The 12,278-nt window shown below is 52.1% G+C and overlaps 1 protein-coding gene across 2 annotated transcripts in view; it reads left to right on the top strand.

Annotated features, from left to right (window-relative positions):
• Nucleotides 1–12,158, top strand: part of cdc25d (cell division cycle 25 homolog d) — a 42,831-nt gene extending 30,673 nt beyond the window's left edge. Inside the window, exons 9-12 of one of the 2 annotated variants that reach the window (XM_072479674.1) lie at nucleotides 4,993–5,091; nucleotides 8,219–8,352; nucleotides 10,071–10,182; nucleotides 11,339–12,158. In XM_072479674.1, the coding sequence (XP_072335775.1) occupies nucleotides 4,993–5,091; nucleotides 8,219–8,352; nucleotides 10,071–10,182; nucleotides 11,339–11,479 (486 nt within the window). In that variant the 3' untranslated portion in view covers nucleotides 11,480–12,158. The remainder of the gene's footprint in view (nucleotides 1–4,992; nucleotides 5,092–8,218; nucleotides 8,353–10,070; nucleotides 10,183–11,338) is intronic. The other variant, XM_072479676.1, reaches the window with a different exon arrangement.
• The last annotated feature ends 120 nt before the right edge of the window (nucleotides 12,159–12,278 follow it).

Below are 12,278 nucleotides of genomic sequence, written 5' to 3' on the forward strand. Positions count from 1 at the left end.
TCCCGTGACACTATTTCGAAGAAGAGCGGGGATGTACTCCCCGGTGTCCTGGGACCAATATCTAACCCTCAACCAATGTTATACCCCCCCCCCCCCCCCCCCCCCAACGAAACCCATGGGAGTGAACCGATTAATCTCCCGTGAGCCTGGTGGAGTACGAGCTCCCTCGCTGAAAGCAGAGACCCATCAGCAGGATATTAGAGTTGGGACATAAAGGCCGGCCCAGATCGGGGCCTTGCTGCTGTCTGCCGTCCCAGTTGGGACGCAAATTGTGTTTGCACATAGTTTACTTTAACCTTTTTGTTGAACTCTCTTACCGGGCTTCTCTGTGACCACTAAAACCAACATCATAAAAAAAATCAGATTATTTAGCCATCGTCACATTGCTGTTTGTGGGAGCTTACAGTGCGCAAATTTGCTGCTGTATTTTTTGGTATTAAAGCGGTGACCACACTTCAAAAGATTAAATAATTGGCTGTAAAGCATTTGGGATTTCCCATGATGTTCTTTGTTCTTTGGAAGGCACGATTGAAATGCAAGTCCTTTCCTTTTCCCCTTGTGGTGAACCACTGGAATAGGAGATGTGAGGTAGGACCTGCACTACAGGTTCGCTGGTAGCTCCTGCCGGCTGGCTCCGCCCACGGAGAACTGTATAAATATGCATGACCTCCAGTGCCCTGCCATTTCGCCAGCTGCAGCAGGAGGCCACGCATCTGACTGTAATAAAGCCACAGTTGTACCAAACTTTAGTCTTTGTGCAATTGATCGTGGATCAATTTATTACAGTCAGATTATCCACAGAATGGATATCAGAATTAAGCCCGATCGCCTGCAGCTGGATCCTCACTCGCCCGACGCCAGGAAAGACTTAACTCACTGGCTAGCATGTTTTGACGCCTACATCAATGCTGCGGGCCCCGTGCCAACGGAGGCTCAGAAGATAAACGTCCTGTACTCCAGACTGAGCTCCAGCGTATTCCCGTTGAGCCAAGCCGCCACGAATTACACAAAAGCAATGGAACTCCTTAAGGAACACTACGCGCAGAAGGCGAACACGCTCTTCGCCAGGCATGTACTCGCCACCCGCTCGCAACTACCTGGTGAGTCCATCGAAGACTTCTGGCGGGCCCTAATTCCACTCGTCCGGGACTGCGACTGTCAGGCCGTCACGGCCGCCGAACACGCGAATCTCCTCATGCGCGATGCCTTTGTGACGGGGATTGCGTCGGACCGCATCCGAGAACGATTACTGGAAGGGGCCACGCTCGAACTGGTGGAGACGAAAACCTTGGCGCTCTCCATGACGGTCGCATCCCGTAACGTGCAATCGTACCCCCCCCGCCGCGCTGCCCAACCTTCTACTCCTTCCTACCCCTCCTGGACCCCGCCGACGACCTCCTCAGCCGGGGCCCTGCCTTCCCAATACGCCTGCGCCGCACGCCGATCCGCGCACCCCCGGAGGTCCCCACTGCTACTTCTGCGGTCAGCAGAAGCACCCCCGCCAACACTGCCCGGCTCGCACTGCCGTTTGTAAAGCCTGCAGTAAAAAGGGCCACTTCGCGGTTGTGTGCCAGGCCCGCGCAGTCGCTGTGATCGCCCCCTCCCCCACGCCAGACGCACAATGGGAGCCGCCATCTTCTCCTCGCAGGTCCATGTGCGATCAATGGGCGCCGCCATCTTGTCCCCCTTCGGCTACGTGCGCACCAGGGGCGCCGCCATCTTGTCCCCCACAGGGTCTCTGGACATCCTGACATCGGAACTGCACACGCTCGCCACCCGAAGCATCCGATGGCTACCTGCAGCTCGCTTCCATGACGCTGGACCAATCTCGCCCGCACAACCTGGCCACCGCGTCGACGACGGTTAAAATCAACGGCCACACGACCTCGTGCCTGCTGGACTCCGGGCGCACCGAAAGCTTCGTTCACCCAGATACGGTAAGGCGCTGCTCCCTCGCAGTCCACCCTGCCAATCAAAAGATCTCCCTAGCCTCCGGATCCCACTCCATCCCGATCCGAGGCTTTTGTACAGTCACCCTCACGGTCCAGGGCACAGAATTTAGTAACTTCCGCCTCTATGTCCTTCCTAATCTCGGCGCTGCACTCTTGTTGGGTCTGGACTTCCAGTGCAATCTCCAGAGCCTCACCCTCAAATTCGGCGGGCCCCTACCCCCCCTTACCGTTTGCGGCCTCGCGACCCTCAAGGTCGATCCCCCCTCCCTTTTTGCCAATCTAACTGCGGATTGCAAGCCCTTTGCCACTAGGAGCAGACGGTACAGCACCCAGGACAAGACCTTCATCAGGTCCGAAGTCCAGCGGCTGCTTAAGGAGGGTATTATCGAGGCCAGCAACAGCCCCTGGAGAGCCCAAGTGGTAGTGGTTAAAACTGGGGAGAAACACAGGATGGTCGTGGACTACAGCCAGACCATCAATCGGTACACGCAGCTCGATGCGTACCCCCTCCCACGCATATCTGATATGGTCAATCAGATTGCGCAGTACCGGGTTTTCTCAACAATTGACCTGAAATCCGCCTACCACCAGCTCCCCTTCCGGAAGTCGGACCGGCCATACACTGCCTTCGAGGCGGACGGTTGCCTCTACCACTTCCTTAGGGTCCCTTTCGGCGTCACAAATGGGGTCTCGGTCTTCCAAAGGGAGATGGACCGAATGGTCGACCAGTACGGTTTGCGTGCCACCTTTCCGTACTTAGATAATGTCACCATCTGCGGCCAAGACCAGCAGGACCACGATGCCGACCTCGATAAATTCCTCCGCACTGCCACTCTTCTCAACCTGACCTACAACAAAGAGAAGTGTGTGTTCAGCACGACCCGGTTCGCCATTCTCGGATATATTGTCCAAAAAGGACTTCTCGGGCCCAACCCCGACCGCATGCGCCCCCTCATGGAACTTCCCCTCCCCCACTGCCCCAAGGCCCTCAAACGCTGCCTGGGGCTCTTTTCCTACTACGCTCAGTGGGTCCCAAACTATGCGGACAAGGCCCGCCCACTCATTCAGTCCACCCAATTCCCCCTCGCGGCCAAGGCACAACACACTTTCGCCCGGATCAGAGCAGACATCGCCAAGGCCGGGATGCGCGCAGTGGACGAGTCACTGCCTTTCCAAGTAGAAAGCGACGCTTCAGACGTCGCCCTTGCCGCCACTCTAAACCAGGCAGGCAGACCCGTGGCATTCTTTTCCCGCACCCTTCATGCCTCGGAAATTCGACACTCATCCGTCGAAAAGGAGGCCCAAGCTATCGGTGAAGCTGTGCGGCATTGGAGGCATTACCTGGCCGGTAAGAGATTCACTCTCCTCACTGACCAACGGTCGGTAGCCTTCATGTTCAATAACACACAGCGGGGCAAGATCAAAAATGATAAAATCTTGCGGTGGAGAATCGAGCTCTCCACCTATAATTACGAGATCTTGTATCGCCCCGGCAAACTCAACGAGCCCCCAGACGCCCTCTCCCGAGGTACATGTGCCAGCGCACAAGTGGACCAACTCCAGGCCCTACACGACAGCCTTTGTCACCCGGGGGTCACTCGATTGTACCATCTGGTCAAAGCTCGCAATCTGCCCTACTCCGTCGAGGAAGTAAGGACAATCACCAGGGACTGCCAGGTCTGTGCGGAGTGCAAGCCGCACTTCTACCGGCCAGACCGCGCGCGCCTGGTGAAGGCTTCCCGCCCCTTTGAACGCCTCAGCGTGGATTTCAAAGGGCCCCTCCCCTCCACCGACCGTAACACGTACATTCTCAGTGTGGTCGATGAGTACTCCAGATTCCCCTTCGCCATCCCATGCCCCGATATGACGTTTGCCACCATCATCAAGGCCCCCAGCACCATCTTCGCTCTGTTCGGTTTCCCCGCTACATCCACAGTGACAGAGGATCCTCATTCATGAGCTGCGTCAGTTCCTGCTCAGCAGGGGTATCGCCTCCAGCAGGACGACCAGCTACAACCCCCGGGGAAACGGGCAAGTAGAACAGGAGAATGGGATGGTTTGGAGGGCCGTCCAGCTGGCCCTACGATCCAGGAACCTCCCAGCCTCTCGCTGGCAGGAGGTCCTCCCTGACGCTCTACACTCCATCCGGTCACTATTGTGCACCGCCACTAATAACACACCCCATGAACGTGTTTTTACCTTCCCCAGGAAGTCCACATCTGGGGTGTCGCTCCCGACTTTGCTCGCTGCTCCAGGACAGGTCCTTCTCCGTAGGCACGTCCGACTCCACAAGGCGGACCCCTTGGTGGACAGGGTTCACCTGCTCCACGCCAACCCTCAATATGCCTACGTTGAGATCCCCGACGGCCGCCAAGATACTATCTCACTCAGGGACCTGGCACCGTCAGGTTCCACCCCAACATACCCCCTCACCAATGCACCCCCCCACCTCCCACCGCGCCGCCAATATTGACCCCACCAGAGCAACCCCCCCTCCCCTTTTCCGCACAAGAGGACTTCTGCACGCTCCCAGAGTTCCCCGATGACTGGCCAGCATCAGCACCGCCATCGGTGCCACCTCCACCACCGCCAGCACCGACTTCGCCGCCACCATTACGCCGCTCCCAACGAAGCACCGGACCGGCTGAACCTTTGACGGACGCCGGACCGTCAACATGGACTTTTCTTTCCCTCCCACTGTACATAATTGCACTAATTGTATATAGTTCCACGTCACCTCCGCCGGACTCATTTTTAACAAGGGGTGAATGTGGTGAACCACTGTATTAGGAGATGTAAGGTAGGACCTGCACTACAGGTTCGCCGGTAGCTCCTGCTGGCTGGCTCCGCCCAGGGAGAACTGTATAAATATGCATGACCTCCAGTGCCCTGCCATTTCGCCAGCTGCAGCAGGAGGCCACGCATCTGACTGTAATAAAGCCACAGTTGTACCAAACTTTAGTCTTTGTGCAATTGATTGTGCATCACCCCTCTCTATCATGAGGCACTGATGTCACTGAGATTTTGGGATGTTTTACAGACCGCAGCTCTGCTGGCCGGCCGGTTTGAACACGTTGTCGATGAGTATGTGATCGTGGATTGCCGCTACCCTTACGAATACAATGGAGGGCACATAAAGGTTTGTTCCTTACTCGCTGTTTAAGGTCTAGGAGTTTGCGGCTGTGTATTTTCCCCTTCTCTCCATTTCAGGTTTGAGATAGTTGTTCCTTTTCCTCCATCTTATCCCCCCCCCCTCCCCCCCCACCATAGCAGGGGGGCAAGGGAGAGACTTTCCCCTTTCTCACTTTTTGACTGAAATGTGTTTCTGAGAAAGCCGACCCACTGCTGTGTGTTCGGGTTCCGTAGGATCATAAGTCAGAGGAGCAGAATTAGGCCACTCGGCCCATCGAGTCTGCTCCGCCATTCAATCATGGATGATATGTTTCTCATCCCCATTCTCCGGCCTTCTCCCCATAACCCCTGATCCCCTTGTTAATCAAGAATCTATCTATCTCTGTCTTAAAGACACTCTGTGATTTGGCCTCCATAGCCTTCTGCAGGAAAGAGTTCCACAGATTCACCTCCCTCTGGCTGAAGAAATTCCTCCTCATCGCTGTTTTAAAGGATCATCCCCTTCATCTGAGATTGTGTCCTCTGCTTCTAATTTCTCCTTCAAGTGGAAACATCCTCTCCACGTCCACTCTATCCAGGCCTCGCAGTGTCCTGTAAGTTTCAATAAGATCCCCTCTCAGCCTTCTAAACTCCAACGAGTACAGACTCAGAGTCCTCAACCGTTCCTCATATGACAAGCCCTTCATTCCAGGGATCATTCTTGTGATCCTCCTCTGGACCCTTTCCAAGGCCAGCACATCCTTCCTTAGATACGGGGCCAAAAACTGCTCACAATACTCCAAATGGGGTCTGACCAGAGCCTTATACAGCCTCAGAAGTACATCCCTGCTCTTGTATTCTAGCCCTCTCGACATGAATGCTAACATTGCATTTGCCTTCCTTGTCATGATATTCAAACACACACATCATGATGGACACACCAACAGGCAAATCAGAGCACACAACACCACAACCAATCACAGACAAGAACACCAACCACATAAAAAGCACGAGCACGACACCTGGTGGTCAGTAGGTCTGGGGATAAAGAAACAGAGAAGAGCTGTTACAACATCACAAGCAGGGAACCCCCACGTGCAGAGTGCAAAGACAAAACTGTACATAGTAAGTTTGAATAAAATAGCGTTGTACCATATACAACCGTGTTGGCTCATCTGTGTGTCAGAACACCCAACACCACATTCCTAACTGCCGACTGAACCTGCACGTTAACCTTAAGAGAATCGTGAACAAGGACTCCCAAGTCCCTTTATGCTTCTGATTTCCTAAGCCTTTTTTCCCCATTTAGAAAACAGTCTATGCCTCTATACTTCCTATCAATACCACATTGTATTCCATCTGCCACTTCTGTGCCCACTCTCCTAGCCTAAGTCCTTCTGCAACCTCCCTGCTTCCTCAATACTACTATCCATGCCTGAACCTTGCCCTTAGCACCATGGGATCTTACCTTATTTAGAAGCCTCCTGTACAACATCTTGTCAAAGGCCTTCTGGAAATCCAAATAAATCACATCCACTAGCTCTCCTGTGTCCAATTTCCATGCTGAATGCCTTCTTGACCACTCTATCGACCTGCGTTGCCACCTTCAGTGTACAATGGACCTGAACTCCCAGACTTCTCAGCACCTTCTCCTTAGTGATGGCCACGACACTCACCTCTGCTCCCTGACTCTTGAAGTTCTGGCATCCCACTGGTGCCTTCCACCCTGAAGACTGATGCAAAGTAACTATTCAGTTATCTGCCATTTCTTTGTTTCCTATTATTACTTCTCCAGCCTCATTTTCCAGTGGTCCAATGTCTATTCTTGTCTCTCTCTTAGCTTTTATTCATTGAAAAAAAACTCTTCTTATCTTCTTTTATATTACTCGCTAGCTTACACTCATATTTCATCTTCTCCCCTTCTTAATGCTATTTTATTTGTCCTCTGCTCACAATACAGGCTTGCAAATCTTCTGGCTTCCCGCTAATCCTCGCAACCTTGTATGCTTTTTCTTTTGCTTTCATGCTGTCCTTGATTTCCCTTGCCAGCCATGGTTGCCTTGTACTCCCTTCAGCATGTTTCTCCCTCCTTGGGGTGAATTTCTATTCCGGTTCCTGTCCCGTTCCTGTTCCCACTCCTGATCTCATTCCTGATCCAGATATCCAAGAGGACTGGATTGGGTTTTTCTCTGCATGATGCCTAACACGGTTGAACAGCCTCCCAGTTCCTCGCTGTCTAGCCACATGCTTAAGTGTTGGTCATTTAGGCAATTAGATTGAAAGATGGGCCAAACACAGTGGAATTATTTCATTTTCCTGGGTGTGATTGAGCTGTGGTTCAGTGGACAGAATGCTGGCTTCTGAGGCAGAAGACTGGGGTTCAAACCCAATTCAGGGGCCTGAGCATAAAAATCTAGGTGGACACAGCAATGCAGCACCGAGAGAATGCGGCAGTGTCAGAGGTACGGTGTCTGGGATCAAATATTAAACTGAAGCCCTCTCTCCCCATGCCCATGGCTACAAAACGATCCAAAGGCCCTTTTCAAAAACGATTGGGGCAGTTCGCCCTGGAATCCTAGCAAATATTAATCCCTCAATAAAAATCGCTAAAACAGATCATCTGATCACGATCACATTTTTAAGAATTAATTCACGGGACATGGCTGTGCCAGCATTTATAGCCCATCTCTGATTGGCCCTGAACTGAGAGAGCATTTAAGAGTCAACCCCAGGGCTAAGGTTCGGGAGTGGCATGTAGGCCAGACCGGGTAAGGACAGCAGATTTCCTTCCCTAAAGGACATGAATGAACCAGATGAGGGTTTTTTTTTTCCACAATTGACAATAGTTCCATGATTATCATTGGACTTTTAATTCCATGATTTTTAATTCAAGTTTCGCCATGGTCCCCAGAACATTACTCTGGGGTTTTTAACTAGGCCAGCGACAACACCACTACACTACACGTTGCTGCTTGTGAGTGCTTGATGTGCACAAATTGCCTGTCACATTTCAAAACTGTACCATTGGGACATCCTGCCGCTGTGAAAGGTGCTACAGGAATGCAAGTCTTTCTTTTTTTTCTTTATCACGTTGAGGGAAATGTAAAATATTCCTTTCTGTCCCTTCTGAAGACTTTTCCGTGTGTGTTTTTCAGGGAGCTGTGAACCTGTACACCGAGGAGCAGCTTATCGACACATTCTTTCCAAGTCGGGCGGTGTCAGGCCCCAGGAAGCAGTGTCGGGTCATCATCTTTCACTGCGAGTTCTCCTCTGAGCGAGGTCCCAAATTGTAAGTTGTCATTCTGGTACGTCTACGTCCTCGCCTTGCCTCATTGGCTTTCAGATTATATAAAGATTATTAGAATCTTTATAATAATCTTTATAACAATGATAATTTTTATTGTCACAAGTAAGCTCACATTAACACTGCAATGAAGTTACTGTGAAAAGCCCCTGGTCACCACATTCTGGCACCTGTTCAGGTACACAGACGGAGAATTCAGAATGTCCATTTCACCTAACAAGCACATCTTTGGACTGTGGGAGGAAACCGGAGCACCCGGAGGAAACCCACGCAGACACGGGGAGAACTTGCAGACTCCGCACAGACAGTGACCCAAGCCGGGAATCGAACCTGGGACCTTGGCGCTGTGAAGCAACAGTGCTACCCATTGTGCTACTGTGCCGCTCTCCACACTTCCCAAGTACTTCATTGCCTGGGAAGCTCTTTGGGACATCCAGAGGGTTGTGAAAGGTGCTATATAAATGCAATCTCTTTTCTTCCTTATTCTGTTGCCTCGCTACTTCTGACTCCTCTGTAGCGACACACATTATGGAGGTGTTGAGAGGTAGCCCATCCCCAGTCTCTCTGACAGTGATTCCTGAGGCAGGCACATGAGAAGGCCTTGATTTCTATGTGCCCTGCATGTTTTCTTTCTTCGCAGATTGACAAACTGCGAGTCTCTGCTTTATGCCTGAGATCAAATCGATTCCAGCTGGAAATCGCAGGCGAAAACCCCATGGGCCGATCAGTGTGACCAACTATCCCGTTCCCCACACTGAAATATCCCAAACCTTTTTCCCCCGAGAGTTGGTCACCTTGCACCCATATCCCACTGTTCCCAGCGTGAAAGGAGCTAATTATGTGACATTAACGTGAGCAGCTCAAACACACCACACATGTTGTATGATTGGATTTTAAAAATCATAAATAACTGAAAAATAATAAAGTTAAAGGGCGGGATTCTCCTTTCCGGGGACTAAGTCCCCACGCGGGCGAGAAAACCGGCTCGAACGACTCCGGTGTCAACAGCCCCTGAAAGTGTGGAATTCTCCGCACTTCCGGGAGCGAGATGGACGCCGGAGGAGTTGGCGCTGCACCAGCCGGTGCCGAAGGGGCAGTGCGAGTTCGCATGCGCTAAAGGGCCGGCGTGATTTCGGGCATGCGCGGAACCGCCGGCATGGTTTGCCGCATGCGCGGGGGTCTCTTCTCCGCGCCGGCCATGGCGGAGCCCGACAGGGGACGGCAGGAAGGAGTGCCCCCACGGCACAGGCCCGCCCGCAGATTGGTGGGCCCCGATCACGGACCAGGCCACCATGGGGGCCCCCCGGGGTCAGATCCATCCGCGCCCCCCCCCCCCCCCCCCCCCCCCCCCGAGGACCGCCCCTGCCGACCTACCTGCCGGGTCCCGCCATGTCTAATCCACGCTGGCTGGCTCGGCCCATCGGGGCCTGGAGAATTGCCGGGGGGGGGGGGCGCAGCCAACGGCACCCGACCGGCGCGGCATGAACCCCGCCCCCGCCCGAAAAACGGCGTCGGAAAATAAGGCAGCCGACGCCGGGGCGAGATCCACGCCGTCCCCCGGGATTCTCTGACCGGGTTCTCGGGTTGGAGAATCCCGCTGAATGTCAGTCGACTCACACTCGGTTTGAACCAGGGGTCCTGGATCTGATGCAAGCAGCTGACCTGATTCCTCACACAAAATGTTATTCTCTTTCCCCCTCCAGTTGTCGGAATCTCAGGAGAATGGACCGGAATGTAAATGTCTATCCCAGCCTCTGTTTTCCAGAACTTTACATATTGAAGGACGGATACAAGGAATTCTTCCAGGAGTTTGAGGTAACTCGACCAGGATTGCTAACAGCTAACAGGGTCAATGGGGCAAATTCAGGATGATTGTGAGTTTAAACAGATAGAGAGTGTGCAAGAGAGATAGAAAGAGTGACTGAAATAGAGGACCAAATCATAGAATCCCCACAGTGCAGAAGGAGGCCATTCGGCCCATTGAGTCTGCACCGACCCTCCAAAGAGCATTCTATCTAGGCCCCCTTCCCTATCCCTGTAACCCCACGTAACCTGCATATCTTTGGACTGTGGGAGGAAACTGGAGTACCCGGAGTAAACCCACTCAAGCACAGGGAGAACGTGCAGTCACCCAAGACCAGAATCGAGCCCGGGTCCCTGGTGCTGTGAGGCAGCAGTGCTAACCACTGTGTCACCTGTCCAACACACTGTGAATGGTGATGTGTGAGTTAAAATCATGTCCAGTGTGTGTATAAGAGACAGAAAGGGAAAGAGAGAGATGGAGATGGAAAAAGAGATACAAAGGGTAAAACAGAGAGGGAGAGACAGAGGAAGAGGCAATGAGATAAATGAAGAGGAGAAGCAAAGGACAGAGGGAGACAGAGAGAGAGAGAGAGAGAGAGAGAGAGAGAGTGAGACAGATAATGAGAAAGAGAGATGCCGAGAATTTCCTTGGAGTTTTTCCTGATGGTCTGTGGTAATATCGGAAGACGAACCATAATTACCCGGTGTATCTGGCGTTCCACCAAACCTCCGCCAAGGTTGCAGAGACCAATAATGAGTTTTGCCTCAGTAAATGTGGTGGTGAAAGAGATCAGGAGAGTGTGAGAGAGATAGAGAGCTAAGGAGCAGAGGGAGAGGCAGCAAGATAGAGAGACAGCGAAAGAGATAGAGCGATAGACTGATACATGGAATGTGAATGGGAGAAACCAAGGCACAAGGGACCTTGGCAGAGGCATCAGCACAGAGAGCTAGAAAGAGAGGAAGAGAAAGGCAGATAAAGGAACAGATTATCATTGAGAAAGGAAGGAACTAAAGAACGAAGAAGGTTATATTGAGAGAAATAGACAGACTTAGGTGATGCAGAGCAAGAAAGCGATAGTTTGCGCCAAGAGAAGGGATGAGCTCCGGAGGAATAATGTGTGTTTTCCTTTCATTCGGTCATCCTTTAACCCATTTCTTTGTCGTGTAGACATTCTGTGAACCTCGGGGGTACATCCAGATGCACCACAAGGATTATAGGGAGGAACTTCGCTCAATGCGCAGGAAAGGGCGGTCGGTGGCTAGATATCGCAGGCGGAAGGAACTGTTCCAAACAGCAAATGGACATTGAAAGCATGGTCAAGACCTCGACTTCAGAACAAACGTTTAATAACTTTACTGAGTTAAAGTCCGGCTCATTTGCCATACACTTTACTGGTCAAATCAACATCAACCTTCCTTGATGGCAGCCCCTCACAGAATATACAAACTCTTTGCTTGGAGGCCAAGCAAATTCATAATCAAGAATAAAACACTTAAGTAATGTTTGTACTCCAGGTGAGCCGGGGGAATCTTACCACTGTGCCCAATGTCCCATCAAACACTCCCGGGACAGGTACAGCACAGGGTTAGATACAGAGTAAAGCTCCCTCTACACTGTTCCCATCAAACACTCCCAGGACAGGTACAGCACGGGGTTAGATACAGAGTAAAGCTCCCTCTACACTGTCCCCATCAAACACTCCCAGGACAGGTACAGCACAGGGTTAGATACAGAGTAAAGCTCCCTCTACACTGTCCCCATCAAACACTCCCAGGACAGGTACAGCACGGGGTTAGATACAGAGTAAAGCTCCCTCTACACTCTCCCCATCAAACACTCCCAGGACAGGTACAGCACGGGGTAAGATACAGAGTAAAGCTCCCTCTACACTGTCCGCATCCAACACTCCCGGGACAGGTACAGCACGGGGTTAGACACAGAGTAAAGCTCCCTCTACACTGTCCCCATCAAACACTCCCAGGACAGGTACAGCACGGGGTTAGATACAGAGTAAAGCTCCCTCTACACTGTCCCCATCAAACACTCCCAGGACAGGTACAGCACGGGGTTAGATACAGAGTAAAGCTCCCTCTACACTGTCCCCATC

This window comes from Scyliorhinus torazame, chromosome 16 (assembly GCF_047496885.1).
Source record: "Scyliorhinus torazame isolate Kashiwa2021f chromosome 16, sScyTor2.1, whole genome shotgun sequence".
NCBI classification, from domain to species: domain Eukaryota; kingdom Metazoa; phylum Chordata; class Chondrichthyes; order Carcharhiniformes; family Scyliorhinidae; genus Scyliorhinus; species Scyliorhinus torazame.